General features: G+C 41.3%; 1 protein-coding gene across 3 annotated transcripts in view; it reads right to left on the reverse strand.

Moving 5' to 3' along the window:
• The window catches only part of MME (membrane metalloendopeptidase), a 114,078-nt gene that overhangs the window by 34,452 nt on the left and 51,817 nt on the right, over positions 1–27,809 (reverse strand). For all 3 annotated transcript variants that reach the window (XM_038744450.1, XM_038744452.1, XM_038744453.1), the window contains exons 9-16: positions 26,073–26,207; positions 24,881–24,982; positions 17,933–18,069; positions 17,753–17,846; positions 16,661–16,789; positions 13,905–14,003; positions 11,762–11,842; positions 9,866–9,969 (exon numbers count right to left, since the gene is read on the reverse strand). In XM_038744450.1, coding sequence (XP_038600378.1) covers positions 9,866–9,969; positions 11,762–11,842; positions 13,905–14,003; positions 16,661–16,789; positions 17,753–17,846; positions 17,933–18,069; positions 24,881–24,982; positions 26,073–26,207 — 881 coding nt within the window. The remainder of the gene's footprint in view (positions 1–9,865; positions 9,970–11,761; positions 11,843–13,904; positions 14,004–16,660; positions 16,790–17,752; positions 17,847–17,932; positions 18,070–24,880; positions 24,983–26,072; positions 26,208–27,809) is intronic.

Consider the following 27,809-nt stretch of genomic DNA (forward strand, 5'->3'; position numbering starts at 1 on the left):
GCCCAAAACAAACATGAAAACATGGGAGGGAAGCTGTGTGGCCTAGTAGATACATCCCTGGCCCAGAGAATCAGAGGACATGGGTTCTAATCCCAGCTCCTCAGCTTGCCTGCTCTGCGACCTCATGCAAGTCACTTAACTTCTCTAAGCCGCAGTTTCCTCAACTGCAAAATGGGGGTTCAATTCCTGTTCTCCCTCCTACTTCGACTGTGATCCTCATGTGGGACAGGGACTATATCCAGCCTGATTAACTTGTATCTACCCCAGCACTCTAGAATATTGCTTGCCTCATAATAGGCACTTAGGAAATCCCACCAAAAAACAAACAAAAAAATCTCCACATTGGAACCAACAGGGAATAGGCTAGTTGAAAATCATACTTCTCTAGTATTAAACCAGTAGACCAGTCACTCTAGCTGAATGCTCTCTAGCTGAACTCTGATTTAAGCCCATTTCTTCTTGTTCAGTCTCCTGGGATTATGGGAAGAAGTAGTGTGAATAATGAAAACCTCTCAGATGCTTGAGGCAGCAGGGCTTAATGGAAAAAGCCCAGGCTTGGGAGTCAGAGATCATGGGTTCTAATCCTGGTTCTGCCACTTAGCTGTGTGACTTTGGGCAAGTCACTTAACTTCTCTGTGCCTCAGTTACCTCATCTGTAAAATGGGGATTAAGACTGTGAGCCTCACGTGGGACAACCTGACTACCTCGTATCTCTGCCAGTGCTTAGAAGGGTGCTTGGCACATACTAAGTGCTTAACAAATACCATCATTATTATTATTACAATTATTAGTTACTAATTCTTCTCTCAGTCTCCTATGCCCTCCAAGTTTCCTTAACCTTCACTAAAAAAAAAAGATTATTTTACTAAAATAATTACAATGGAAAATACATGAACTTCATCAGAAAGTTTTAAGAAATTGGCTTTTTTAAAAACCTAAAACCCCAGAAAATCATCCAATGGCATGTAATAGGCTCTCTAGAAATAAACTGCTCTTCATCCAAAGTGGGCTTAGCACAGGGGTCCTCTGGATTCCTTCACAGCCCTGAGAAGACAGACAACTCAGTATTGGGAGCAGAGTATTTTGGTGAAAGAAATTGCCATTCAAGACTGAGTACTTACAGCCAAAGAGTAATTTACTTTTGATAGAATCACCAAGTAGAAGCACAAATATCAACTTGAAAGCTTAAGCTCACTGCTTCAAAAGAGAGGGAAGGGAAGAGGAAGGGAGAAGTGTATTTACCCTTGCATTTCATCAGCAGTGTTAGAGGCCCAAGGGAGAAATTTATTTAGCCTTCCATTTCATCAGCAAAGTGTTAGAGGCCCATATAGCTAAACTTCATTGAACTATTCTGTTTGGGTGTCGTCTGAATCTAGATATTTGCCCAGTGAAATTTCTTGTTTCCAAGATGAATAGTTTAAATTGTCTTAAGAAAAAAAAAGTCCTCTTGGACATTTTGTATAAGTGTGAGAGAGTTAAACAGATGGATTTAATTTATTTTCAAAATTACAAGCTTCTGAAAACAGAGGAGAAAAGCAGTTGAGACAAATATGTTTTGTTTTGGATTTTTAGTCCACTGAGATTATTTGAACACCTTTCAAGGTATCCAGTCCACCATGATTATCACTGTTCACCTGCCTGGCTTGTTGAAAGACAACGATCCTTAGAAAACAAAATAAAGTATTTATTGCCGGAGATGATTACAGTGTCAGCTTTGTTTTTCCTTTTCTAAAGGCCAAACACTTTTATGTGACTCCTTAACAACACTAAAGATATATGCTTTGTTTTTCTATTTCTTGAAAGGCACTGGAAGTGTAATTAAAGTTTAATTAGGCAATAAATTTCATGAGATTTGGGGATCAACCCAAACATTAAATGGGAAAAACAGCTGAAATGCAATGAAGCAAATTTAGTTTCCTTAGAGATTTTTGTGTTTTATGGGGGGATGGGGGAGAGGCAAATGTGAAAAAGAGAAGGGAATAAGGAGAGATGAAATGATGAAACCAGTTTTTTACCTTCTAACATATTTGAAATTCAGAAGGCTTAGGTAAATTCAATTTTGTTCTGGGGCATAGTATGTTGGGATAGAGTGAATGTCAGGATTTTTGCTTTAATGTATGCCTCTTTCTATTTATTCCAACGTGCCCTTCATGACTCCATGCAGCTCCAGTTTAATTAATATTTGTTAACACTTGGAAGGGAGAGAAAGGTAGCAGGTTTGACCTTTCTACCAGAGCTCATTCTCCAATTCCAGTGGTTTTAATTGAGTCCTCTCTGATTCTGTAGTGAAGTGGCCCCTTTCCAGGCCTAGGTCCATCGCTTTGCCACATGCCCTCATTGTGTTATCATCAATGGCAGTTACTAAACTCCCAGCATGTCAGAACAGCCTCAAAGGAAGGGTCCACACTTTCACGGTCACATATGGTGGGAATAGCACATGTGCAAGACAACCTTCTTTGGAGTGGCTGATTTAGAGACCAGGACACCCCCCGCAGGGCCCCCGATGCAGGGAAAACATGACTGCCCACTCTAATCCTGAAGGACTTCATACACAACTTCTTGTGGAAATCTATCCAAACAGCAATTCTCTGTCTTCACAGCCCCACTGCCACTTCCCTGCAACTGGGTTCCCCCCGGGCCCAAACTTCCACCCTGCTAACATATCACTCTGCCCTGAACACAACACAAACCTACTTCCACCATCTTAGAGAAGGTCACAGGGACAAGTAGCCCTTGTCTCCAACATCTCTATACCCACGGCGAGCTTGCAGTCTAGCTGGGGAGGTAGACTGATGCGCTGAAGGTCGGGTGATCAGGAGGTAGGGCGAACCGGCTCTCCGTAGCCGCAGGAATTAAGTGGAGGGGGAACTTGGGGTCAGCTGAAGCTTGGATTTGAAATAAGAGACAGAGTCTCCCTGCCTTTCTCTCTGATGAATTCAAAGCATGCAGTCTCTCTCTCTCTCTCATCCCCTTGTCCGCTGTATGACTTTGAGACAATCGCTTCACTTCTCTGGGCCTCAGTTCCCTTATCTGCACTTGTGTATATTTGCACATATCTATTATTCTATTTATTTTATTAATGATGTGTTTATATCTATAATTTTTTCTCTGGGCCTCAGTTCCCTCATCTGCACTTGTGTATATTTGTACATATTTATTCTATTTATCTTATTAATGATGTGTTTATATCTATAATTCTATTTATCTATTTTGATGCTATTGATGCCTGTCTACTTGTTTTGTTTTGTTGTCTGTCTTTCCCTTCTAGACTGTGAGCCCGTTGTTGGGTAGGGATTGTCTCCATCTGTTGCCGAATTGTACTTTCCAAGTGCTTAGTACAGTGCTCTGCACACAGTAAGCACTCAAGAAATACATTTGAATGAATGAATGAATACCACTCCCATCATACCACACTTTCTGACTTTGAACTGGAGTTTCCAGAGGGGCAGTGTGAAGGGCATTCATTATAATAATAATGATGGCATTTATTAAGCACTTACTATGTGCAAAGCACTGTTCTAAGTGCTGGGGAGGTTACAAGGTGATCAGGTTGTCCCACAGGGGGCTCACAGTCTTAATCTCCATTTTACAGATGAGGTAACTGAGGCACAGAGAAGTTAAGTGACTTGCCCAAAGTCACACAGCTGACAATTAGCAGAGCTGGGGTTTGAACCCATGACCTCTGACTCCAAAGCCTGGGCTCTTTCCACTGAGCCACGCTGCTTCTCACCAATCTCTATGTGATTGGTGAGCGTGTGATAGTGAATACATGTGGCTGTGTGTATGGAGGTGTGTATGGCTATGGAAATTTGTTATTCATGAATAATTCATACATCACCTATTAAGGTACTAATTTTGCAAGTGATTTTCTAGACTTCAGGCAGTGGATTAATAATATCAGTAAGTGGTCATATGTGGTCTTGTGAATTACATATGGTGGAACACTAGGGGAAAGAAAGGGTATGAGGCTAGTGGGTAGGGAGACGAACAAGAAAATGTAACATGGGATGTGACCTCCAATCAGAAAAAAGAAACACAGGCTGCTGGGATTTGGGGTCCGTCCTTCTGCAGCTTGAGAGGGTTTAGGGAAGTTGGGGAAGGACAGGGGGTGAAAGAACGATAATATTTTAAAACATGAGAACAAGGCAAGTCGTTGGTCCAACTAATTAGCAATTATGTAGTTCTGGGAAACTCAATATGAAAGGGAGAAAGAAGCAGGAGTGACAGTTCCACTCAAAGCCAAACCTGCTAAAGGAGATAGGGGTATCAACTGTAAACCCTGAGCCCAGGACCAGGGGCTTTGCTTCCTAATGTTGTGGAACAGAGAAGACTGAATGGTGATGACACAGCTATCGCTCAACATTTAGCCCACCAATCAATCAATCAATTGTATTTATTGAGCGCTTACTGTGTGCAGAGCACTGTACTAAGTGCTTGGGAAGTACAAGTTGGCAACATATAGAGACAGTCCCTACCCAACAGTGGGCTCACAGTCTAAAAGGGGGAGACAGAGAACAAAACCAAACATACTAACAAAATAAAATAAATAGAATAGATATGAACAAGTAAAATAAATAAATAAATAGAGTAATAAATATGTACAAACATATATACACATATACAGGTGCTGTGGGGAAGGGAAGGAGGTAAGATGGGGGGGATGGAGAGGGGGGCGAGGGGGAGAGGAAGGAAGGGGCTCAGTCTGGGAAGGCTTCCTGGAGGAGGTGAGCTCTCAGTAGGGCCTTGAAGGGAGGAAGAGAGCTGGCTTGGCGGATGGGCAGAGGGAGGGCATTCCAGGCCCGGGGGATGATGTGGGCCGGGGGTCGATGGCGGGACAGGCGAGAATGAGGTACGGTGAGGAGGTTAGCGGCAGAGGAGGTGAGGTAGGAGGGGGCGAGGTGATGGGGAGCCTTGAAGCCCAGGGTGAGGAGTTTCTGCCTGATGCGCAGATTGATTGGTAGCTATTGGAGATTTTTGAGGAGCAGAGTAACATGCCCAGAGCGTTTCTGGTAAAAGACAATCCCGGCAGCAGCATGAAGTATGGATTGAAGTGGGGAGAGACATGAGGATGGGAGATCAGAGAGAAGGCTGATGCAGTAGTCCAGACGGGATAGGATGAGAGCTTGAACGAGCAGGGTAGCGGTATGGATGGAGAGGAAAGGGCGGATCTTGGCAATGTTGCGGTCTCACCAAGGTGGCTGTGGCATAGGGCAAAACTTTTTTTAGCACCTAAGGAGGAGGCCTTCATTGGCCACCAAAGGCTCTAGCTGTGATAATAACTGTGGCATTTGCTAAGGGCTTACAATCTAAGCACTGGGGTAGACCCAACATAAGCAGATCAGACACAGTCCCTGTTTCCGAGTTTCAGAAACAGAGTTTCAGGAGGGAGTCAGGTATTTTATCCTGATTTTACAGATGAAGAGACTGAGGCAGGGAGAAATGAAGTGGCATGTCCAGGATCACACAGCAGGCAATTTGTGGAGTGGGATTAGAACCCAGGCCTCCCGACTCTCTTTCCTGTGCTTTTTTCCCCACTTGGCCATATTACTTCTCAAGCACTTATGAAGTTATTTATAGTCATCCTTAGCACTCACGTATATAAGTGCATTCAGTTATTTATTTTGGCCACTCCAGTTGTAAATATATTGTGTTTGCCTCTCCTATTATAGTATATGCATCTTATGGGCAGAGAATATCTCACTCCTTTATTTTGAATTCCCGAATATCGTTATAGTGCATGGCACCAAGGGATGCTTAATACATACTACCACTACTATGACACTAATATGACCGTCAGCTAGGGGCCATATGGGACCCAAGGATGCTGACTTCCACTCCAGTTACCTCAGGTTCCCATACTGGCCTAGCACTCCACAGGGGAGGTGGGAAAGAAGGTGATGATCCTGACTCCGTGGATCAGTGTCTGAAAAAACCACGGTGTGATTAACATTCCTTCCTCTCTATGCCCATAAAGATCATCTGTTGTGCTATCCAACCTTGGCTTCACAGACTACGTCCTCTCCTGGTTCTCCTCTTATCTTTCTGGTCATCCATTCTCAGTCTCTTTTGCAGGCCCCTCCTCCCCCTCCCATCCTCTTACTGTGGGGGTTCCTCAAGGTTCAGTTCTTGGTCCCCTTCTGTTCTCGATCTACACTCACTCCCTTGGTGACCTCATTTGCTCCCACGGCTTCAACTATCATCTCTATGCTGATGACACCCAAATCTACATCTCTGCCCCTGCTCTCTCCCTCTCCCTCCAGGCTCGCATCTCCTCCTGCCTTCAGGACATCTCCATCTGGATGTTTGCCCGCCACCTAAAACTCAACATGTCCAAAACTGAAATCCTTGTCTTCCCTCTCAAACCCTGACTTTCCCATCACTGTTGATGGCACTGCCATCCTTCCTGTCTCACAAGCCCGCAACCTTGGTGTCATCCTCGACTCCGCTCTCTTGTTCACCCCTCACATCCAAGCCGTCACCAAAACCTGCCGGTCTCAGCTCCGCAACAGTGTCAAGATCCGCCCTTTCCTCTCCATCCATACTGCTATCCTGCTCGTTCAAGCTCTCATCCTATCCCATCTGGACTACTGTATCAGCCTTCTCTATTCTATTTATATATTTATTTTACTTGTACATATCTATTCTATTTATTTTATTTTGTTAATATGTTTGGTTTTGTTCTCTGTCTCCCCCTTTTAGACTGTGAGCCCACTGTTGGGTAGGGACTGTCTCTATATGTTGCCAACTTGTACTTCCCAAGTGCTTAGTACAGTGCTCTGCACACCGTAAGTGCTCAATAAACACGATTGATTGATTAATAATAAATAATAATGGCATTTGTTAAGTGCTTACTATGTGCGAAGGATGCAAGGTGATCAGGTTGTTCCACGTGGCGCTCACAGTCTTAATCCCCATTTTACAGATGAGGTAACAAGGCCCAGAGAAGTGAAGAGATTTGCCCAAGGTCACACAGCTGACAAGCTCTGGATCTGGGATCAGAACTCATGACCTCTGATTCCCAAGCCCATGCTCTTTTCCCTGAGCCACGCTGCTTCTACAATTAAATAAGCCTCAACCTCTCCTCCTTCATTTTCCCTCCTTTGGAATTCCCATAAAAAATTAGTTGTAAGCAAAATCTTCTCTTCTGTAAAGCAAAGTAGCAGAAAAATGGGGAAGGGTGATTTGTATTTTCTTCACGAAAACGATGCAAAGCAAAGAGTCTTATTTTCAACACCAGGTGCAGAGCATTAGCCCATCATCACGAGGCAAGATCCTTTCTAAACATCTGGCAGTCTGGCACTGGAACTACATGTCTAAGGCTTACTTTTGGCTAACCCAAGCCACTATGAAAAAAACATTATCTCTTTTTTTCATCTAATGTGGACCTTAGCCTAGAGCGGCTTGTTTCTGAAGGCTGTTTTGTGGCTGCCTCTATCTTTTCTGATTGTCAATCCTACTCTATTTACCTACTTAGACAGTGAGCCCCACGTGAGACAGGGACAATGTCAAACCTGATTGTCTTGATCAACCCTAGTGCTTAGTAAGGTGTTTGTCATATAGGAAGAGCTTGACAAATACCAAAATTATTATTATTACTATCATTATTGTTATTATTACCCACATATATACTGCAGAAGCAAGCCTAGAAGGAGGACAGATGAGGATGCAGAACCCTGATTGAGAGGAGGAGGAACAAATAGGAATAAACCATGCTTGAAATTCAAGAGGTTTGCTACCAGCTTTGGGGATTGACTTGAAAACATTGTTGAGAATTAAAAGGAGGAGGCACTTCTCCCTGGGACACCCCTTTATTGACATTTCCCATGGCACTATTATTTTGAGCAGAAGAAACAAGGTCCTAGAGAGAGTCATATCAGAGGCCACCCACCAGTAAGAACTTCAACTATTATGGGCACTGCAGCTTCTGCTATCAAATTAGCTCAAACAGCTGAGGACGGTGCAGCTTTGGTGTTGAAGATGGAAGTATGTCAATTATTTTAGGCTACTAGCTCACCCAATTAGTCACTTTATGCCACAATCCTTACATTTTTTAGCTCATGGTAAGTGGCACACTTATTTATACACATTCTCAGTATCCTTCAGTTAGATTGTAAGGTCCTTGAGGACAGAGATTGTCTACCAACTATATTCAACTCTCCCAAGTGCTTAGTGCAGTGTTCTGCACAACGTAAGCACTCATAAATATCATTGATTGATTTTTATATATTGGGATATTGAATTGTTAATTTTGATTATTTCTGTAAATATTTTTATCTCTGTCTCCCCCATGGGAGTATTAAAAACTGGTTGGGCAAGGAAAATCTCACTTTATCCTGAATTTTCCAAATGTTCGGTACAGTGTCCTGCACTGAGTGCTTACTTAATACTGCTGCTATGCTCAATGAATAATTCATCATTTAGACCACATTAATAATCTTGTAATAATAATAATGGCATTTGTTAAGCACTTACTATGTGCCAGGCACTGTACTGAACTCTGGGGTGATTTCAAACAAATCCACTTGGACACAGTCCCGGTCCCACAAGGGGCTTATGGTCTCACTTCCCATTTTACAGATGAGATCACTGAGGCACAGAGAAGTGAAGTGAAGTGGTGAAGAAGGAGGTTGCGACATTCTATGATCCCTGCTCCTACCCCTCCGCATTCATCCATCTCCTCCCCTCACACTCCCTGCACCTCCTCTTAGGCCATCAGAGGGGAAGGAGCTGTGGAGACTGGGTGTTATGTTGGCATAGACAGTAAGCACTGTGGGGCTAGTGAGGGTACATGAGGCTCCTGGGGACAACTACCCCCTCAACCTGAGGAATTAGGACTCGGGTGTTCTAAAGGAAATAAAAATCCCGGGCCTGGAATTTCTTCCCACCAGCTGTAATGACAAGCAGAAATTGGAGAGAAAAATTTTGTGCCACTTGCAGACATTCCAATCAATCCGATCATGTCTGGTGGAATTAATCAGAGGACGTGGCTCAGTGGGTCATTAATCAACTCCTTTGACTGGGTGGAGGATGCACAGCTACCGACACCTAAGCACAATGGTAAACTGCTAATTCAAATAAATGAACCTTAGGCAATCTGCCCCTCTGTTGGGTACCCTGTCCTAGAGAAAGTCACAAAAACAATTAAGGAGAGGAGAAGAAAGGTTTTAGGGAACGATTAAAAACCAGGGTTGTTCAGCCAGAAAGAGATAACTCCTTTAGGTAAGAAAAAATTCAGATAACTGTCATTAGAAAGAGAAAGACTGAGATGTGGGTTGAAATGGCAACAGTGGAATTAAATTTATCCAACTTAGACTTTTTTGCAGGAAGAGATGTTCAAGTTCACTGCTTCTTAAAATTAGCTTAAGCTATCTGGGAAGTGAAACAGATTGTATGTTCAGTGAACTAACTACCTGCTTTGGAAGTGGCATGGTAAAACCCACTTTTCCAGTGATGAAGTCCCTTGAATGGCCAAGACACAAAACACTTAGTTCCTAATTTTAGTAATTTCATTTTTGGTCCCACAGGACCTCTTTTCTCCATTCCAAAGAGCCTCACCCATACCAGGCAGGATCCATTGAGAAGCAACCTATCCACAAATGGACCATGATTGGATTGAAATCAGCAGGCAGACCTGTTCTGGAACTTCCCATAATTTCAGCTTGACCAGGGCAAAGCAAGTCCAGAGCAGAAAGGATATTAACATGGTCAGTCCCTTCATTTAAGACATCAAAATAGATGACATATAGAAAAAAAAAAAGCACGGAACATCCCTTTTGGATAAATTGAATTCTCCTAATTCCCTCTTGATTTGGTTCAGTAAAGGGCATACAGTGAATGAGTAGATTATAGATTTATATATACATACTCTTCCTTGTCCACTTTTTCCCGGAGTTTCTTTAGTCGTTTTTTTTGGTTAAATACCAGATTTTGAAGGATGTTTTCAAAGAACTCTTCTTCTTGGTAGGTCAGCTAAATGATGTAAAAAAAAAAAAGTTAGTGTTTCATTAGAAAATAGTCTAGGTAAAGAATGATCTTTCTAAGATAATAATATGAAAAATATAAAAATATAAAACTTCCTAAAGTTGCACTGAAGTTGAAATAAAACTAATAATTAATTGCAATTGCCCATTTGACTGCATCATGAAATTTGAAGTTCAGCTGTGCAGCCAAAATGGGTAGTTACTATGTATCATCATGTAGGCATAGTCTCATACAATTGATTAAGTGACCTGAGTAACTGCTTCATACTACACAATTATTTTTCTTTGCAATCTGATTTGTATACAGAACTACCCACAGTCATTCTATCTTTCACTCACCAGGATGAACTCTGAGGCTAGTTTGTTTCTGGCCTACAAAAATCAAAGGGCAAATATTTTGCTCCCCTCAGTTTGTTTTCAGGGCAAAAAGGATTGGAATTAGCATAAGTGAAAGATACCATCAATTTTTCATTACACTTCGGCAAGGGTTTGAACTCTTTCAAATACTTGGCTTTTGAGTACACCAAATTGAGTCAGCTGCTAGAATAACCATTACTGTTGAGACATATTTTCAAGATGTAAATCTACATTACTTAGGAGACTTGCCCTACATTTCTAAGAAGGTAAACAATGAAGAAGAGTCCTGAAACTCTGAAAATACAGTGTAACCTTCCAGACAAGATCCTCACAATTGGGTAAAGTTGTCTCTGGAGAATGACCAAATCCAAGGCTTTCATGAATATTCTTGCAATAAATCACTCCACAAACCTGGAATTAGTCATCCAGAAGCACAATCTTGCTAACAATGTCAGTCTTAACACCAGGCATGCAGAACTTTGAACTCCAAGGGCTGGCTGGCTATTGGCAAGGACTCTCTGGACTGAATCACTATCTTGTCCTCTAGGGTTCAAATGTGGAGTGAAGGGAAATAAGGAACATCTACTTGTCCAACACCTGCTTCCTGTAGCCTGGCCTCACTCAAAATATAGAGTTTATGGAATAGAGCACTCCATGATTATCTCATGGCTATTCTGTAATAGCCCACACCTATTTTAAGGACCACTACTTCTCTGTAAGCTGTTCCTCCCTGAAACCAATCAATCACTGGTGTTTATTGAGTTCTTACTGTATGCAGAGAACCAAACTAAGCACTTGGGAGAGTATAATAATAATAATAATAATTATGGTATTTGTTAAGCACTTACTATGTGCCAAGCACTGTTCTAAGCTCTGGGGTAGATACAGGGTAATCAGGTGGTCCTACGTGAGGCTCACTCTTTTAATCCCCATTTTAAGAATGAGGTAACTGAGGCCCAAAGAAGTTAAGTGACTTGCCCAAGGTCACATAGCAGATATGTGGCAGAGTCAGGTTTAAAATCCACGTCTTCTGACTTCCAAGACTGTGCTCTTTCCACTGAGCCACGCTGCTTCTCTTAATATGACAGAAATGGTACTCAAATTCCTTGGCCACAAGGAGCTCACAGTCTACAGTAAGCAAAATATTTTGAAACCCAAAATATTTTAAAGTTCAAATCTCATAGTCCCCATCTGATCATTTAAAACCTAGAAGTTATGCATTTCAATCAATTTCCTGATCTATTTACTTTTTAAAATCAGGGAGACTAGAGACTCTAGTGAACTCAGGAGATGATCCAAACTCTATCCATGACTGCTCCATTTAATGACCACTGTGTGCATCACAAAGCTACATTTATCTCCTAGTCCTTCAGTAATTACATTATCGAGACATGAATTATGGTCCCCCCCTTATGATCACTTACCTCACTGTATTCTTTATTTAGTTTATCACTGTCTGTAAGAATGTCATCAGGATAACCAATCCTTTCTCGAATTGCTTTGGCCTAAGAGAAATTATAACATTTAACTTGAAGTCTAAGTACCCAGAGCTCAAATTGAAATCACATTCTGGACACGTTAGAAAAAAAAATAGATAAGTGAGAGCATGTAAACGCGCCTTTCCAATGGTTACTCCTCAGGTCACATTGAAAAAAAGTGTTATTTCCAAAAAAACAAGTGAGGTGAAGCAAGTCTAATTTTTCTAAAACTTTCATTCTGATGTAGATTACAGCCTTAAGTGCCAACTCTTTAAGAAGAGTGAATATGGACAAGCCACAATCCAATATTTGTTTTCACTCTGATCAGAATTTTGGGGGGCGGTGAAAGATTCCTTCTTAGGGGGCTATTAGAGGGCCAATCCTTGTGTTTCCTTCTGGCTGCTTGTAATTATCTTTCCACTCCATTACTTTGACTGAGAAAACAGGAATGTGTTTATAGGCTTAGTGCTAATACTAGTGGAAATTAGGAAAACTTCTCATGGGAACAGTGCTGGAAACTGTGGTTCTACAGACTCCACTGGCCCCATCTGCAGATGCTATGCTTACAGTTCCAAATCCAAACTCTCTGTCATTCTCTGAAGTCTACAAACTTTTCCCATCTTGTTGCCCCTCAATTTCTCCTCTTCTCCCTTCTGTTTCCTATCTCTCTTTTTCTCCCTTTCTTTTCCCTTCAATTTCCCCATCCTCCTCCTCCTCCTGCTCTCATTTTTGACAGCAAACTTGTCCACAGCAAGGGGCAGGGACTGGTAGTATTCAGTTGGTGAGCAGACTGCCCTGCTTAGGGACATAGTTCCCTGGGCCCGAATACTTAGATCCTGCTTCAAGAGGCGCAAACCCATGCTGTGGCACATGGAAATGTGCATAGCATCCTCAGAGTAGACAGTCCACCTTGTTGAGAAGATAAATAATAATAATAATAATGGCATTTATTAAGCACTTACTATGTGCAAAGCACTGTTCTAAGCGCTGGGGAGGTTACAAGGTGATCAGGTTCTCCCACGGGGGGCTCACAGTCTTAATCCCCATTTTACAGTTGAGGTAACTGAGGCACAGAGAAGTTGAGTGACTTAACTGACAGCTGACAGTTGGCAGAGCCGGGATTTTAACTGATGCTGCTTCCCAAAGGGCCTTATTCACTTTAAGGGAATGAATTGTCCACTAGGAGCATGTTTTTATTACTAATAATAATGATAATAATGGTATTTGTTAAGCTCTTACTAGGTGCCAAACACTGTTCTAAGTGCTGGAGTAGTTACAAGGTATTCAGGTGGGGCCCACATGGGGCTCACAGTAGTATCCCCATTTTACAGATGAGGTACCTGAGACACAGAAGTTAAATGACTTGCCCAAAATCACACAGCTGACAAGTGGCGGAGCCAGGATTAGAACTCACATCCTCTGGCTACCAAGCCTGTGATGTTTCCACTAAGCCACGCTGCTTCTGGTATTTGCTAAGCGCTTACTAGGGGTCAAGTTAATCAGGTTGGACACAGTCTGTCCCAAATGGTGCTTGTCGCCTAAGTAGGAGGGAGAAAACATCATTCGATGCCGCATAACTTTAACGAGGTATCATATATGCCATATGTTACATTTTCTGAACCAGAACTTTATTATTTCCGCTACAACAGTAAGTCTAGCAGAAAAGCAGTTTTGTACACCAGTCTGGAGTTTGATGGCATAATGTGAGCTTGGGAGACTTTATGTAAGTGAACTGGAATTTTTTTGAGAAACAGTTTAAGAGACAGGAGGAAATAAAATAGTAATCAAATATCTTCAAGATGTTCACTTTTCCTTGCTCTATTTCTAGCTCTTGTTTAACACCAAAAAGGAGCAGGTTTTTAGAAAGTTTGAGAAGTGGATACAGGCTATTTTGGGTGCAAAAGTATGTTGGATTCATTTTGAAAATAATTTAAATTATTCAGAAATATCTTTAAGGACAACTTATCACAATGAGTGTTTAACAAAATTGCTGTTGTTGCAAGACTTTGGTTTCAAATTTTACAATGAGGCAGTGCAATCCTATTAAAATGATCTTTCCTTTAGCAGCAAGGTCTGTTTTTCTCTTTACCTTTTGCTCTGCTTTCATTTTGGTTTCCGCATCCATCCAAGTGAGTTCATCCAAAGTCTGAATAAAAGACTCCCGGATCTGCCTGATCAAATCTTCAACCTCAAAGAAAAACAATATCAGTCAAAAAAAAAATTTATTCTCTCTTAAGAAGAAGCATGATCTAGTGGTAAGAGCATTGACCTAGGAATCAGAAGACCTGGGTTCAAATCCTAGCTCTGCCACTTGTCTGTTGTGTGACCTAGGACAAGTCACTTAACCTCTCTGGGCCTAAGCTCCCTCAACTACAAAATGGAGATTCAATACTTGTCCTCCCTCTTACTTAGACTGTGAGTCTCTTGTGAGAACTAATTATCTTATATACCCCACAACGCTTAGTACAATGCTTGACACATAGTAAGCACTTAAATTTCACAATAATTATTATTGATTGGCTCGATTTTCCTCAGCTCAGAAAATAAATGATCATTGTGTGCCTTGGTGCTTGTTTTAACACTCAAAATCAGTGATGCAGGTAGGGCTGTGTGACTGTTAGATTGCTTAAGAAGAGAGAGGTACCACAAATGGCAAAGAATACTCCCACTAGCATATAAAACTGACATAAAAAAAAATATGTAGCTATAATGCTACATGATATCTCCATGTCTACCCACCTCACCCAAACGCTTCCATGTACATAACTGACATTTACTGGTGAATTAAGGGTCTTCTAGACATCTATCATCTCTCTTGGATTCTAACCAAGTTTGAAATCTCCAGAGAACCCATGCCCAATTTAGGATGAGCCAGGAACATTGTTGTTGTAGGGTTCTCTCCCAAGTGCTTACTACAGTGCTTTGCACAGAGTAAGTACTCAATGAATATGATTGACAGAATGAATGCTACAGACTAATCAAACCAACTCCTTAGACAATCTTGCTCCCCTATGTACTTGGTTCTGTACCCATTGAGCACTCAATAATAAACCCACCCTCAGCCCCACAGCAGTTATATAATAATAATAATAATAATAATAATAATAGCATTTATTAAGTGCTTACTATGTGCAATGCACTGTTCTAAGTGCTGGGGAGGTTACAAGGTGATCAGGTTGTCCCATATATATATATATATATATATATATATATATATATATATATATATATATATATATATATAGCCCATATATGTCCCATATATATCCACCAATATATGTATATATATATATATATACCATAAATAAATAAATTACAGATATATATAGATATATATATCTATATATATCTGTAATTTATTTATTTATAGTATTTACCCTCTAAACTGTGAGTTCCTTGTGGGGAGGGAACATGTCTACCAACTTTTTACTCTACTCAGGTGCTAAATACATAGCCCTCTATAAAATAACTGCTTAATAAATATCAAGTGTAAATATCATCGATTGACTGATTGCTTTGAGAAACTCCGACTGCCAGGTTCATCTGGTAAGGTCTTTAAACGACTGATCAGGCTTATGGGCAGTCAGTCAGTCATATTTATTGAGTACTTATTGTGTACAGAGCACTGTACTAAGTGCTTGGAGAGTACAATAGAGCAATATACAGACACGTTCCCTGACCACAATGAGCTTACATTCTAGAAGGGGAAAGAGATATTGATATGAATGGATTACAGATAAGTACATAAGTGCTGTGGGGCTGGGAGGGGAGATGAATAAACAAGCAAGTCAGGGTGAAGCGGGAGGGAGTGGGACAAGAGGAAAGGAGGTCTTAGTCTTGGAGGAGATGTACCTTCAACAAGACTTTGAAGCAGGGGAAAATAATTGTTGGTGAAGAACCTATCTACCATCTCTAATAGAGATGGTATTCTATTAGAGAATAGAACTGCAACTGCCAGGTTCATCTGGTAAGGTGTTTCAGTGAATGATCTGGCTTATGGGCAGTCAGTCAATCAATCATATTTATTGAGTGCTTATCTTGTGCAGAGCACTGTACTAAGTGCTTGAAGAGTACAACAGAACAATTTACAGACAGATTCCCTGACCACAGTGAGCTTACAGTCTAGAAGGGGAGAGAGGCATTGATACGAATAAATAGATTGCGGATAAATACGTAATTGCTGTGGGGCACTGCTTCTACTAGAGAAGCAGTGTGGCTCAGTGGAAAGAGCCCAGGCTTTGGAGTCAGAGATCATGTGTTCAAATCCCGCATCCACCAATTGTCAGCTGTGTGACTTTGGGCAAGTCACTTCACTTCTCTGGACCTCAGTTCCCTCATCTGTAAAATGGGATAAAGACTATGAGCCCCACGGGGGACAACCTGATCACCTTGTGACCTCCCCAGCACTTAGAACAGTGCTTTGCACATAGTAAGCGCTTAATAAATGCCATTATTATTATTAGACCGTACTCTCCTAAGTGCTTAGTGCAGTGCTCTGCACGCAGTAAGCACTCAATAACTACCATTGATTGATTAACTGATTGAAGAAAATTATAGGAAGTACTTCTACAGCAGTTGCAAGTAGCTTGCTCCTACTGAACTGTATCCTTTCACCTCTGTTCATATTTGGCTCAGAATCCTTAAATTTCAAAGGTATAAATGAGCATTAGATATGTGCTGACTGCATGGTGAACCTAGTGGTGAGAGGATCGATTGGGAAATGAACACCGATTATGAATCAGGGATCCTGCCCAAATGAACAAGAGATGAACTGAACTACTGATTACTGCATCATCTCATGACTGCAAAGAAACAACTGGTGGTTAGTTGTATGGCACACTTTACCACATGTTTACTGTCTCCAGCAAATGCTTCCTGTACATACAGCCTTCCAACGGCATTTTCCATGTTCCCATTGACGTAGTTTGCACAACGACGCCAAATAGCTGTTTCAGATGTTGTGCCATAGAGTGCCTGTTGGACAGAAAAAGGAAATGAAGTGGGGGACACTTTATCCAAGAAGATGGTTGGGGACGGGCCCAAAGGGGGAAAAGAAAACTGGACAGAAGTCAACTCTGCCAGTATGTCTGATTTCTATTTCTACTCAGGCATCCTTCCCCACCACACCGAGACCCCCCCACCCAGTTTCAATGCAATTTTTTTGCTGTAATTACTCTCAAACTAAACCTTGTGGTCAGTACCTTTGTCTACTGAAACAACTTGTTAGATATAAGCATTCTTCAAAATATAGAATAAAATGCTGCCAGCCTATTGCTGTCCTAAACCTAAGTTTAAAAAAATGTACCCCAGCTGTACTTCATTAGCAATTCATTTTCTGCAGTAAGAATCAATTTCTGGCAATAAATGTAGCTTAGATTGGGGTTCTACCCATTCAAGGATCAATGTAAGAGACCTTCAACCTGGCTAGGAGGGTCTGAACAGTTTGTGCTTTTTAAAGATGTATAGTGTAGGCACACGGTATGCGCTTTCAGGATTATCAAAGCCTTCCAAGTTGCCGTGTAAATAATTACAGTACTCTAAGTCAGAAAGTTAAAATCAGCATGTTACCTTTTACGCAAAATGAGATCCCTTGAAATCTAAACACATACAAATATCTCTGGAACCAGAATTATAGCACAGAGGATTCACCTTAGCTTAGAAGCCCAAATAGGACTCTCTGTTTTAAAATACGTGCGTAAGCCTGATAAAATCTTGTTCACACTGGCCTGGGTGATCTCATGGTTATACACATCACATTGACACTCTACCCAACAGTGGCCAAATAATATCCAAATAATCTTGCTGAGACTTTGGGGCATCTGTTTATTTTATTCTTGCAAAGTTGCCCATATTCAAACTTTTTTTATGATTTTCACTCTGAGTCTCCTTTGATTGGCTACAAAATTTTAAGTCCTAAGAAAAGAGAAGTGTCTTCACCTTTCGAAAAGCATTTCTTGTCTCCTTGTAATCCCGGCTAAGGTTGTTCACAAGGTCCATTATGAATCGCCAAGACATATAATTTTGAAGCTCTCTGAATTAAAAAAAAATACAGCAATATGAGGCTGTGAGGTTTCTGGAGGGATATTTGTTCATGAGGATGGGTTCCTTGCCACCTACCTGGAGGAATACTTGATGAGAACTGGTTTAAGTTTGTTCAAATATTCTGGAGCATAAACAACTATATTTTCCTCATTCAGAATATCAGTTTGGACAGTTGACATGATTTCATTTATGAAATGTGACCAGTTGAATTCCTGTAAAAGAGTAATCGTTAATGTTAACTACAGGAAAGGACTAAATTTTTGACTCTAAGATTTAAACATGCTTGAGGGTGAAATCCTAGAAAAGGGGCAAATTGTACCTCTAGAGTAATGAAATGATGCATTCATTCTGATATTTGGGACTTTTGAATCACAACCATTTGGGATCACATTTTCTGAGTAAACTGTCGTACTCCAAGAATAACAATTTACTAGCTAACCTGTTGGTCTCTTTTTTGGGAAAGGTCAAAATAAGAAAGTTAGTCCATATTTTAGCTTCTTTTCTAACTTCTGACCAAATCAATCTTTCATTTGAAGACATCTCTCTCAAAAACTAAGCCCTGTTTGGTTTGGGGAAATTGAAATTATTGTCTACACCTACTGCCTCTATTTCCTTCCTTCCAATTCTCTTCTTGACCCCCTCCAAACTGATTTCTTGCCCCTTGCACTCCACCAAAACTGCCCTCTCTGGAGTAATGTCCTCCTTTTTGTCAAATCCAACAGCCTCTACTCCATCCTAATCCTCCAAGACCACTCAGCTGCCTTCCACAATGTTGACTACCCCATTCTCTTGGAAACATTATCCAACCTTGGCTTCACAGACACTGTCCTCCCTTGTTTCTCCTCCTATTTCACTGGACACTCATTCTCAGTATCTTTCAGGGGCTTTCCCTCTGCTTCCAACCCCCGTGGGAGCCAACAAGGCTAGTTCCAGGTCTCCTTCTTTTCTCCATCTACACCCACTCCCTTGGAGAGCTCATTGACTCCCATGGCTTCAACCAACACCTCTCTGCAGATGATTCCCCGATCTATGTCTCCAGCACTGATCTCTCTCCTTCTCTGCCATCTCATATTGCCTCCTGCCTTCAGGACTTGGATGTCCTGCCAACACCTCAACTTTACATGTCCAAAGTGGATCTCCTTATCTTCCCAACCAAATCCTGCCTTCCACCTGGCTTTGATATCACTTTAGAGAGTACCACAATCCTCCCTGTCTCAAAAGCTCATCACCTTGGTGCTATCTTCAACTTATCTCTCATTCAAACCACATATTCAATCTCTCACTAAATCCTGTCAATTTAACCTTCACAGCATCGTTAAAATCTTCTCTTTCCTCTCCATCTCTACTATTACCATGTCAACAGTTCCCACTCCTCAACAACCTCCAGCAGTTGCCCATCCATCTTCATTTCAAATAGAAATTCCTTATCACGGGCTTTAAGGCATTCAATCACCTTGCCTCCTCCTACCTTACCTTGCTGCTGTTCTATTACAATCCAGCCCATATATTTCACTCCTCTATTGCCAACCTATTCACTCTACCTCAGTCTCAACTATCTCTCTGCTGACCTCTCATCCACATCCTTCCTCTGGCCTGGAATGCCCTCCCTCTTTCTTTCCTACAGACATTCTCCCTACCTTCAAAGCCTTATTAAAAGTAGTACAGTGCTTTGCACACAATAAGAATTCAATAAATTCCCTTACAAATCTCTTATTTCCTCTTCTCCCACTCCATTCATTCATTCAATTGTATTTATTGAGCTCTTACAGTGTGCAGAGCACTGTACTAAAAGTTTGGAATAAAGCAATAGAGCAATCCCTGCCCACAATGGGCTCACAGTCTGTAGCAGAGGAAGACAGGCATCAATATAAGTAAAACAGGCATCAATACAAATAAATAGAATTATAGATAGATACATGTACACATAAATGCTGTGGGGCATGGAGGGGGGAAGAGCAAAGGGAGCAAGTCATGGTGACATGGAAGGGGGTGAGAGCTGAGGAAAAGTGGGGCTTAGTCTGGGAAGGCCTCTTGGAGGAGGTGTGTCTTCAGTAGGGCTTTGAAGAGGGGAAGAGTGATTGTCTGGAAGATTTGAAGAGGGAGGGCATTCTAGGCCAAAGGTAGGATGTGGGCCAGGGGTCGGCAGCAAGACAGGTGAGATCGAGGCACAGTGAGCAGGTTAGCACCAGAGGAGTGGAGTATGTGGGCTGGGATGTAGAAGGAGAGAAGGGAGGTGAGGTAGGAGGAGGCGAGGTGATGGAGAGCTTTAAAGCCAAGTAAGGAGTTTTTACTTGCACCATTTATTCACCCCTCCTTCAGTCCCACAGCACTTGTACATATATCCATAATTTATTTATTCATATTAATGTCTGTAGCCCATTGTAGACTGTAAGGTCTTTGTGGGAAGGGAACGTGTCTGCCAACTCTGTTATATTGTAGTCTCCCAAGTTGTTAGTACTGTGTTCTGCACACAGTTAGCACTCAATAAATGTGACTGATTGATTGACTAACTGATTACTACAACTTAGCATGCTCACTTTGCTCTTCTAATGCCAACCTTCTCACCATGTCTCAATCTCATCTATGTTGCAACCAATCTCCCACCCACATCCATAGTCTGTCCTGGAACTCACTCTCTCTTCATATCTTACAGATGACCATTCTCCCCATCTTTAAAGCCTTTTTAAAAGCCCATCTCCTTCAAAATGCCTTCCCCAAATAAGTCCTCATTTCATTCATTCAATCGTATTTATTGAGTGCTTACTGTTTGTAGACCACTGTACTAAGTGCTTGTTTCTTCTCCTTTTGCATTGCCCTTGCACTTGTATCTGCATCCATTATTCACCCCTCCCTCATTTCCACAGCACTTGTGCACACAACTGAAATTTATATATATATATATATCAGTTTCTGCCTCTCCCTCTAAACTCTAAGCTCTTCGTATGCAGAAAATGTTTCTATGAACTCTGCTATACAGGATTCACCCAAGTAATTAATAGAGTGAGTGTTCTCCACACAGTGAGTGATGAATAAATATGATCGCTTGATTGACTGAAACTGTGGAACTGTAAGGTTGATTTATCAGTGGCTCATGTAATCAAACAGTAAAAACCAGCTCATAAATGAGAAACATCAAAGTAAAATCAGCCATCCATTATTGCAACAATTCCTTAAAGGCATTTTATTTTTTTTTTTGCTGGGGCTCTCAACAAGGTCGCGGGAAGAGTGTTAGACTTTCAGTCTTATTCTTGTTTTCCTTTAATTGATTCAGTCACCCTCACCCTTAGCCACTGCAAGTAAAGGATTCTATCCAAACATGCTCTACCTTTAGCCACAGAATAGTCTCTTTGCAAAGGTTCTTTAAAACACTTCAATTCAAACCTGACGAAGAGTGCATATCTCTGAATGACTGAGTTGACAGGCCCTCCACTGCAAACTGCTAATTAAAGTACAATCACGGTCCTCTGTTGGCTTGACTTTCATATTTGCTAATGTAATAGTCTGATAATCAGCATCTTATAGTTGATCATCAGTTTATCTATTGTTTTAGCTAACATGAATGTCATGCTAATGAAAGAATGTGATTATATTTTAGTTAGCACTTTGTAATTAAACAAAGTGCATTCATGACCTATGAAAGACTGTAAGGCCCTTGAGGGCACGAATTGTGCCTATTTATGTTATTTTACTGTCCCAAGCATTCATTCATTCATTCACTCATATTTATTGAGCACTTACTGTGTGCAGAGCACTGTACTAAGCGCTTGGGAAGTCCAAGTCAGCAACATATAGAGCACTTAGTGGAATGCTCTGCATACAGTAAGCACTTAATAAATACCACTGATTGATTTAATTTAGCAATCTATTCTACCAGTTTGCCTCTCTGTCTCTAAACCTTCTTTACTTCTACAAGAAATTGGAAGATGGTTCCATAAGTATGCTATTTTTTATAAACATAAAATTTTGATCATTATTGTGTCTGTAATTGAGTCAGATTGTTGTCTAATGGTCTTCTGAAATGAATTTCACTTGGAGCATTTTCCAGGCATCATGTTCCTGTGGTTCTGAATATCACTAGTGATCATTTCACTTAATGCTAATGTTTTCATAACTTGACTTTCAATTCATTTTCTCACAACTTACAGTGAAATGTATTGGCATTTCAAAGCCTTCTATGTTCAATTTTAAGAATCTACAGGGTTTTTACCTCTATTTTACTCTCCCAAATACGTAGAGCATTGCTCTGCATATAGTAAGTGTCAGTTCAGTGTTTTGTATGCAGGAAATGCACTTCTCTTTACAAAGAATCAATCAATCAAATTTCTTGAGCACTTACTATGTGCAGAACACTGTACTAAGTGCTTGGGAGGGTACAATATAACAACATAACAGAGTTGGTAGACACATTTCCTGCTCACAGCTAGCTTACATTATGGGAGGGAGACAGATATCAATATAAATAAATTATCAATATGTACATAAGTGCTGTGGACCTGAGGGTGTGTGGGGTGAATAAAGGGAGCAAATCAGGGTGACACAGAAGGGAGTGGAAGAAGAAATGAGGGCTTAGTAAGGGAAGGTCTCTTAGGAGAGATGTGCCTTCAGTAAGGCTTTGGAAGTGGGGAAAGGAACTGACAGTTGGATATAAAGAGGGAGGGCATTCCAAGCCAGAGGAAGGATGTGGGTGAGACACTGGTGGTGAGATAGATGAGATTGAAGTTCAGTGAGTAGGCTGGCATAACAGGAATGAAGTATGAGGGCTGGGTTGAAGTAGAAGAGTAGCAAAGTGAGACAGGATGGAGCAAAGTGTTTGAATGCTTTAAAGTCGATGGTAAGGAGTTTTTGTTTGATGTGGAGGCAGATGGGCAGCCACTGGACCTTCTTAAGGAGTGGGGAATCATGGATTGAACATTTTTGTTGAAAGGGGATCTGGGCAGCAGAATAAAGTTTGGGCTGAAGTGGGGAGAGACAGGAGGCAGGGAAGTCAGGAAAGGAGGCTGATACAGGCTGATACAGAGAAGTAGCATGGCTCAGTGGAAAGAGCCACAGGAGTCAGAGGTCACTAGGTTCTAATCCCAGCTCCACCACTTGTCAGCTCTGTGACTTCGGGCAAGTCACTTCACTTCTCTGGGCCTCAGTTACCCTTCTGTAATATGAGGATGAAGACTGTAAGCCCCACGTGGGACAACCTGATGACCTTGTATCTACCAAAGGGCTTAGAACAGTGCTTTGCACATAGTAAGTGCTCAACAAATATCATCATTATTATTATTATACAGTAATCAAGGAGGGATAGGATGAGTGCTCGGATCAGTGGGGTAGCAGTTTGGATGGAGAGGAAAGGACAGATTTAGTTTCACATTTTGATGCTGTGATGGTTGAACCAACAGGATTTAGTGAGAGATTGAATATGTGGGTTGAATGAGAAGGAGGAATCAAGGATAACGCCAAGGTTATGGGTTTGTGAGACCAGAAGGGTGGTGGTGCTTCTACAGTGATGGGAGCGTCAGGAAGAGGAGAGGGTTTGGATGGGAAGATAATGAATCCTGTTCTGCATATGTTAAGTTTGAGGCAACTCAAGACAGGACAACCAAGTAGAGATGCCTTGAAGACAGGAGGAAATGTGAAACTGCAGAGAGGGAGAGAGATCAAGGGCTGGAATTGTAGGTTTGGGAACCACCCACATAGAAGTGGCATTTGAAGCCATGGCAGTGAATGAGTTCTCTGAGGGAGAGGGCATAGATGGAGAATAGAGGGAGACCCAGAAGTGAACCTTGAGGGACACCCACAGTTAAGAGGTGGAAGACAAAGGAGGAGCCCGAAAAGGAGACTGAAAATGAGTGGCCAGAGAGATAGGAGGAAAATTAGGAGAGGACAGTGTCAGTGAAGCAGAGGTTGCATAATGTTTGCAGGAGAAGGGGTCGATTGACAGTGTCAAAGACAGCTGAGAGATTGAGGAGGATTAGGACAGTATAGAGGCCATTGGATTTGGCAAGAAGGAGATCACTTGTGAACTTTGAGAGGGTGGTTTCTGAGGAGTGAAGGGGTGAGAAGCCATATTGGAGGGGGTCAATGAGACAGTTGGAAGAGAAAAATTTGAGATAGCAGATGTAATAATAATAATAATAATGGTGGTATTTGTTAAGCATTTACTATGTGCCAGGCACTGTGCTAAGCACTAGAGTGGATACAGCACATTGGGTTAGACCCTATTCCACATGGGGCTCACAGTCTCAACCCCCATTTCACAGATGAGGTAACTGAGGCACAGAGAATTGAAGTCACTTGCCCGAGGCCAAACAGCAGAGAAGTGACGGAGCCTGGATTGGAACCTATGACCACTTGACTTCCAGGCTCTTGCTGCTTCTCATGGCAACTTGCTCAAGGAGTTTGGAGAGGTATGGGAGATGGGGCGATAACTGGATGGAGTCGAGAGGGTCAAGAGAGGATTTTTTTTTAGGATAGGGGAGGCATGAGCGTGTTTGAAAGCAGTGGGGAAGAAACTATTGAAGAGAGAACAGATGAAGATGGTGATCAGGGAGGGACATTGTTAGGTAGGGATTTTGTCTCATCTGTTGCTGAATTGTACTTTCCAAGTGCTTAGTACAGTGCTCTGCATACAGTAAGCTCTCAATAAATATGATTGAATGAATGAATGAATGAAGAAGGGAGGGGGTAAGTGCTCTGTTAAAGTCTGAAGGGATGGGGTTGGATGCACAGGTGGTGAGAAGACAGAATACCTTCTCTTGCGTTGCTGCTGAGAAAGGAGAGTTGAAGAACCGGCAGGAGGAGGGAGGGACTGGAGAGGAGCAGGGGAGATTTTAGGAAAATCACACCTAAGTTTCAATTTTCTCAATAAAGTGTGTGTCCAGAAGGAGATGGCTGAAAACTGTAAACACTCCTGGCTGGATGAATAAACAAAAGTATTTTCCAAGGGTTTTTTTTTCTCCCCAAAGGAACACCCTTTCTGTTCCAGTTTCATGGAATGGAAAAGAAACCAAATTCAGAAAATGTGCAACTTACCATTCTATTAATAGTTAATGAAAAGTTCCTTTGGATTTCTTCTAGAGTCATCTTATTGTACAGCAGCACTGGATCATTTCTGTCTTCCGCTCTCGTTGTCGCCTACAGAGTTTATTTTAGGTCATTATTTCTGGATCTAGAAATTTGCTAGCTGATGGGGAGAAAGTGATAGAAACAATCCCAAGGGGTCCCTTAAAATGACTGAAGAAAATAATCCCCTCTTCCCTGGATGGAGTTGCCCAAAGTCCAGAATCACATGGGCTGATGTTTTTCTGCCCCAGGATGTGTTACGTAAAAGTTTTGCAGCAAATTATCTCCTTTCATTGACTGTATTTATATTGATCTGTATCTCATTCTGGAGAGATAGCTTTTGTTTATTTCATTCATTCATTCAATCGTATTTATTGAGCGCTTACTGTGTGCAGAGCACTGTACTAAGCACTTGGGAAGTACAAGTTGGCAACATATACTGGGTGGGCAGGCCTACTTCATATATTGGAAGTAGACACTAACTAACCCAAGCCTCCTCCCCCAGTGGACACACAAACCCTGCTTTCATCCCCAAAACCTCTCCATTCTTTTCTCTTTCCTCCTTTTTCCCTTCTTGTCTCCTCACTCCCCATTAAACCTAATCAATCCATCAATCATTGGTATTTACTGAGCACTTACTGCATGCAGAGCACTTTTCTAAGTGCTAGGGAGAGTACAATACACCAGGTTTAGTAGAGTGTTTTGCCCACAGGAAGGCTTCAATACCAATGATTAATTTCCAAAGGGTGAATTTTTGCCTTGAGATTTTGACTGCCTGTAGCCTGCCAGTCACTGGATGCCTTAGTCCAGATTTGCAGGAGATTAAGATATTGGAATAAGCTTGTCAGTTATGCCAGGATCCTAGGACACTAAAGGCGTGACATGAAGCACTTAGTACAGTGCTCTGCACACAGTAAGCGCTCAATAAATACGATTGAATGAATGTAGGCACAGTCAACTCACATTATATTATCATTTCAGCTCCCTATTTGCTTTAATAATGGCACCCTTACCCCAGTCATCTTAACACAACTATATGCACCCTGATTAGCCTGTATCTACCCCAGAGTTTAGTACAGGGCTCGACACATAGTAAGTGCTTAACAAATCCCATAAAAAAGTTTTAAATATCATTCAGCATATCAGCAAAAAGATGCTTTACATTGGCAATTTCTTTCTCCAGCTCCATAACTCTGTTCATTTCCAAGGTAAGTTGAGTTTTATTGACAGACAATTTTTGCTCCTGACGAACTATTGTAGCCACGGCAACCATGAAATTCACATATGCTTCACATGCCTGCAAGAAGAATGACAATTCATTGTTGAAGAACTTTCCACGTGTTGGAAACACAATTCAGGGAAAAAGGTGTATTTTGCTTTAACTTAATATTTTAACTTCATGCTTTGAAACAATAAAATATTCACAAAATCAGGATTGCCCTCAGTTAGTGCCTGAGGAAAATGCATTTTAGAAAATCCTATACCAACAAAATGACAGTCACAAACCTACGCAAGAGTGATCATAAATATCTAGGAATTTGTATGTGTTAGCTTGAAAAGAGAGTGTCAGTTCATTCAGAGTTAAGGAAAATAAAATGACTGAAAGAAGAAAATATGACTGAGAGTCCATGACACCCTACCCTGGCAGGGGGAGAACTTGAGTATTTACAGGGGTTACACAGAGGTATGCACATGCTCAAGGATTATTGTGATGCTATTTTTGATGTCCTTTCTAGGCCATTCATTCTCTAAGAGCTTCCTGTTGAGTAGTTTAGTTGGTTTTGACACTGTCAAGCACGGAGGAGCACTTGAAGCCTGTTAGATGGAGATAATTCCATTATCTAGATCTGTTCCAAAATAATGAGAAGGGTGCAACTGTTAGCCTGCTCGCTAAACTGGGTAAATTATTGTCCTTTCATTTGTTGCCAAGTGATCATCGATGGTGATAGCATCTCCATTGAAAATTATGGGCTAGCCAAGAGACTGAGAGAAGGAATTGAATATAGTAGTAGTTACTTGTGCAGTCTCACTCATATGCTGTTGTCCTTGTTATTGCAATTCCACTGGAGCATCAAGGGCAAAGTGTGAAGGTGGGCAGAGGTGCATCACATTGCAAAGTGCTCACATAGCTTTGTTACAAAGACTGTAAACTCTCTGTGTGCAGGAGCCCTGTCTACCAACTCTATTATATTGTATTCTCCAAAATGCTCAGTACAGTGCAATACAGTAAATGCTCAATAACCCCCATCTATAAAATGGGGAATAAGACTGTGAGCCCCATGGACTGTGTCCAACCTGGTTTACTTGTATCTGACACATGTAGTAAATCCTTAACAAATACCATTAAAACAACAAAACATTACTTACATATCCATATAATCTGTCATTTCCCCTACCTGTAACTTTGTTTTCCCCTTTTTGTGGGCAGGGATCAATGGTTTAATACAGTGTTCGATAAATACTACTGATTGATTGAATGAGGAATTTTAGCAATTGGCATTCAAATAAAGAACCGAAAGAGTCTGCACCTCAAGGTTCCTATTTCAAAACCCAAAAGCTAAAGAGAAAAAACACACAAAATCAGTTGAAGGGCTTCTGTGCCTGAGCTCTCTCCCTGGGCAGGTAGTGTGTCTGTCCAAGACACGAAGCAGTGGACTATTCTTTTCACCAGTATTCAAAACCAGATCCACCCACATGCAAACTGGAAAATGATGTTCAAATCAAGTTTTCAAAATTGCCTCAAGATCCAGCCCAAGTTTGCCTCAGTTTGACATTTTAGATCTATCCATTCCTTTGCCTTTCAAAGAGAGTAGCCCTTCAAAGAGTAGTCAAATTATGAAATCAAGATTTCTGTGAACCAGGTGTTGTGCAATCACTGGAATGATTAGAAATGCTCCTT

This window comes from Tachyglossus aculeatus, chromosome 1, assembly GCF_015852505.1.
Source record: "Tachyglossus aculeatus isolate mTacAcu1 chromosome 1, mTacAcu1.pri, whole genome shotgun sequence".
Classification (NCBI taxonomy): domain Eukaryota; kingdom Metazoa; phylum Chordata; class Mammalia; order Monotremata; family Tachyglossidae; genus Tachyglossus; species Tachyglossus aculeatus.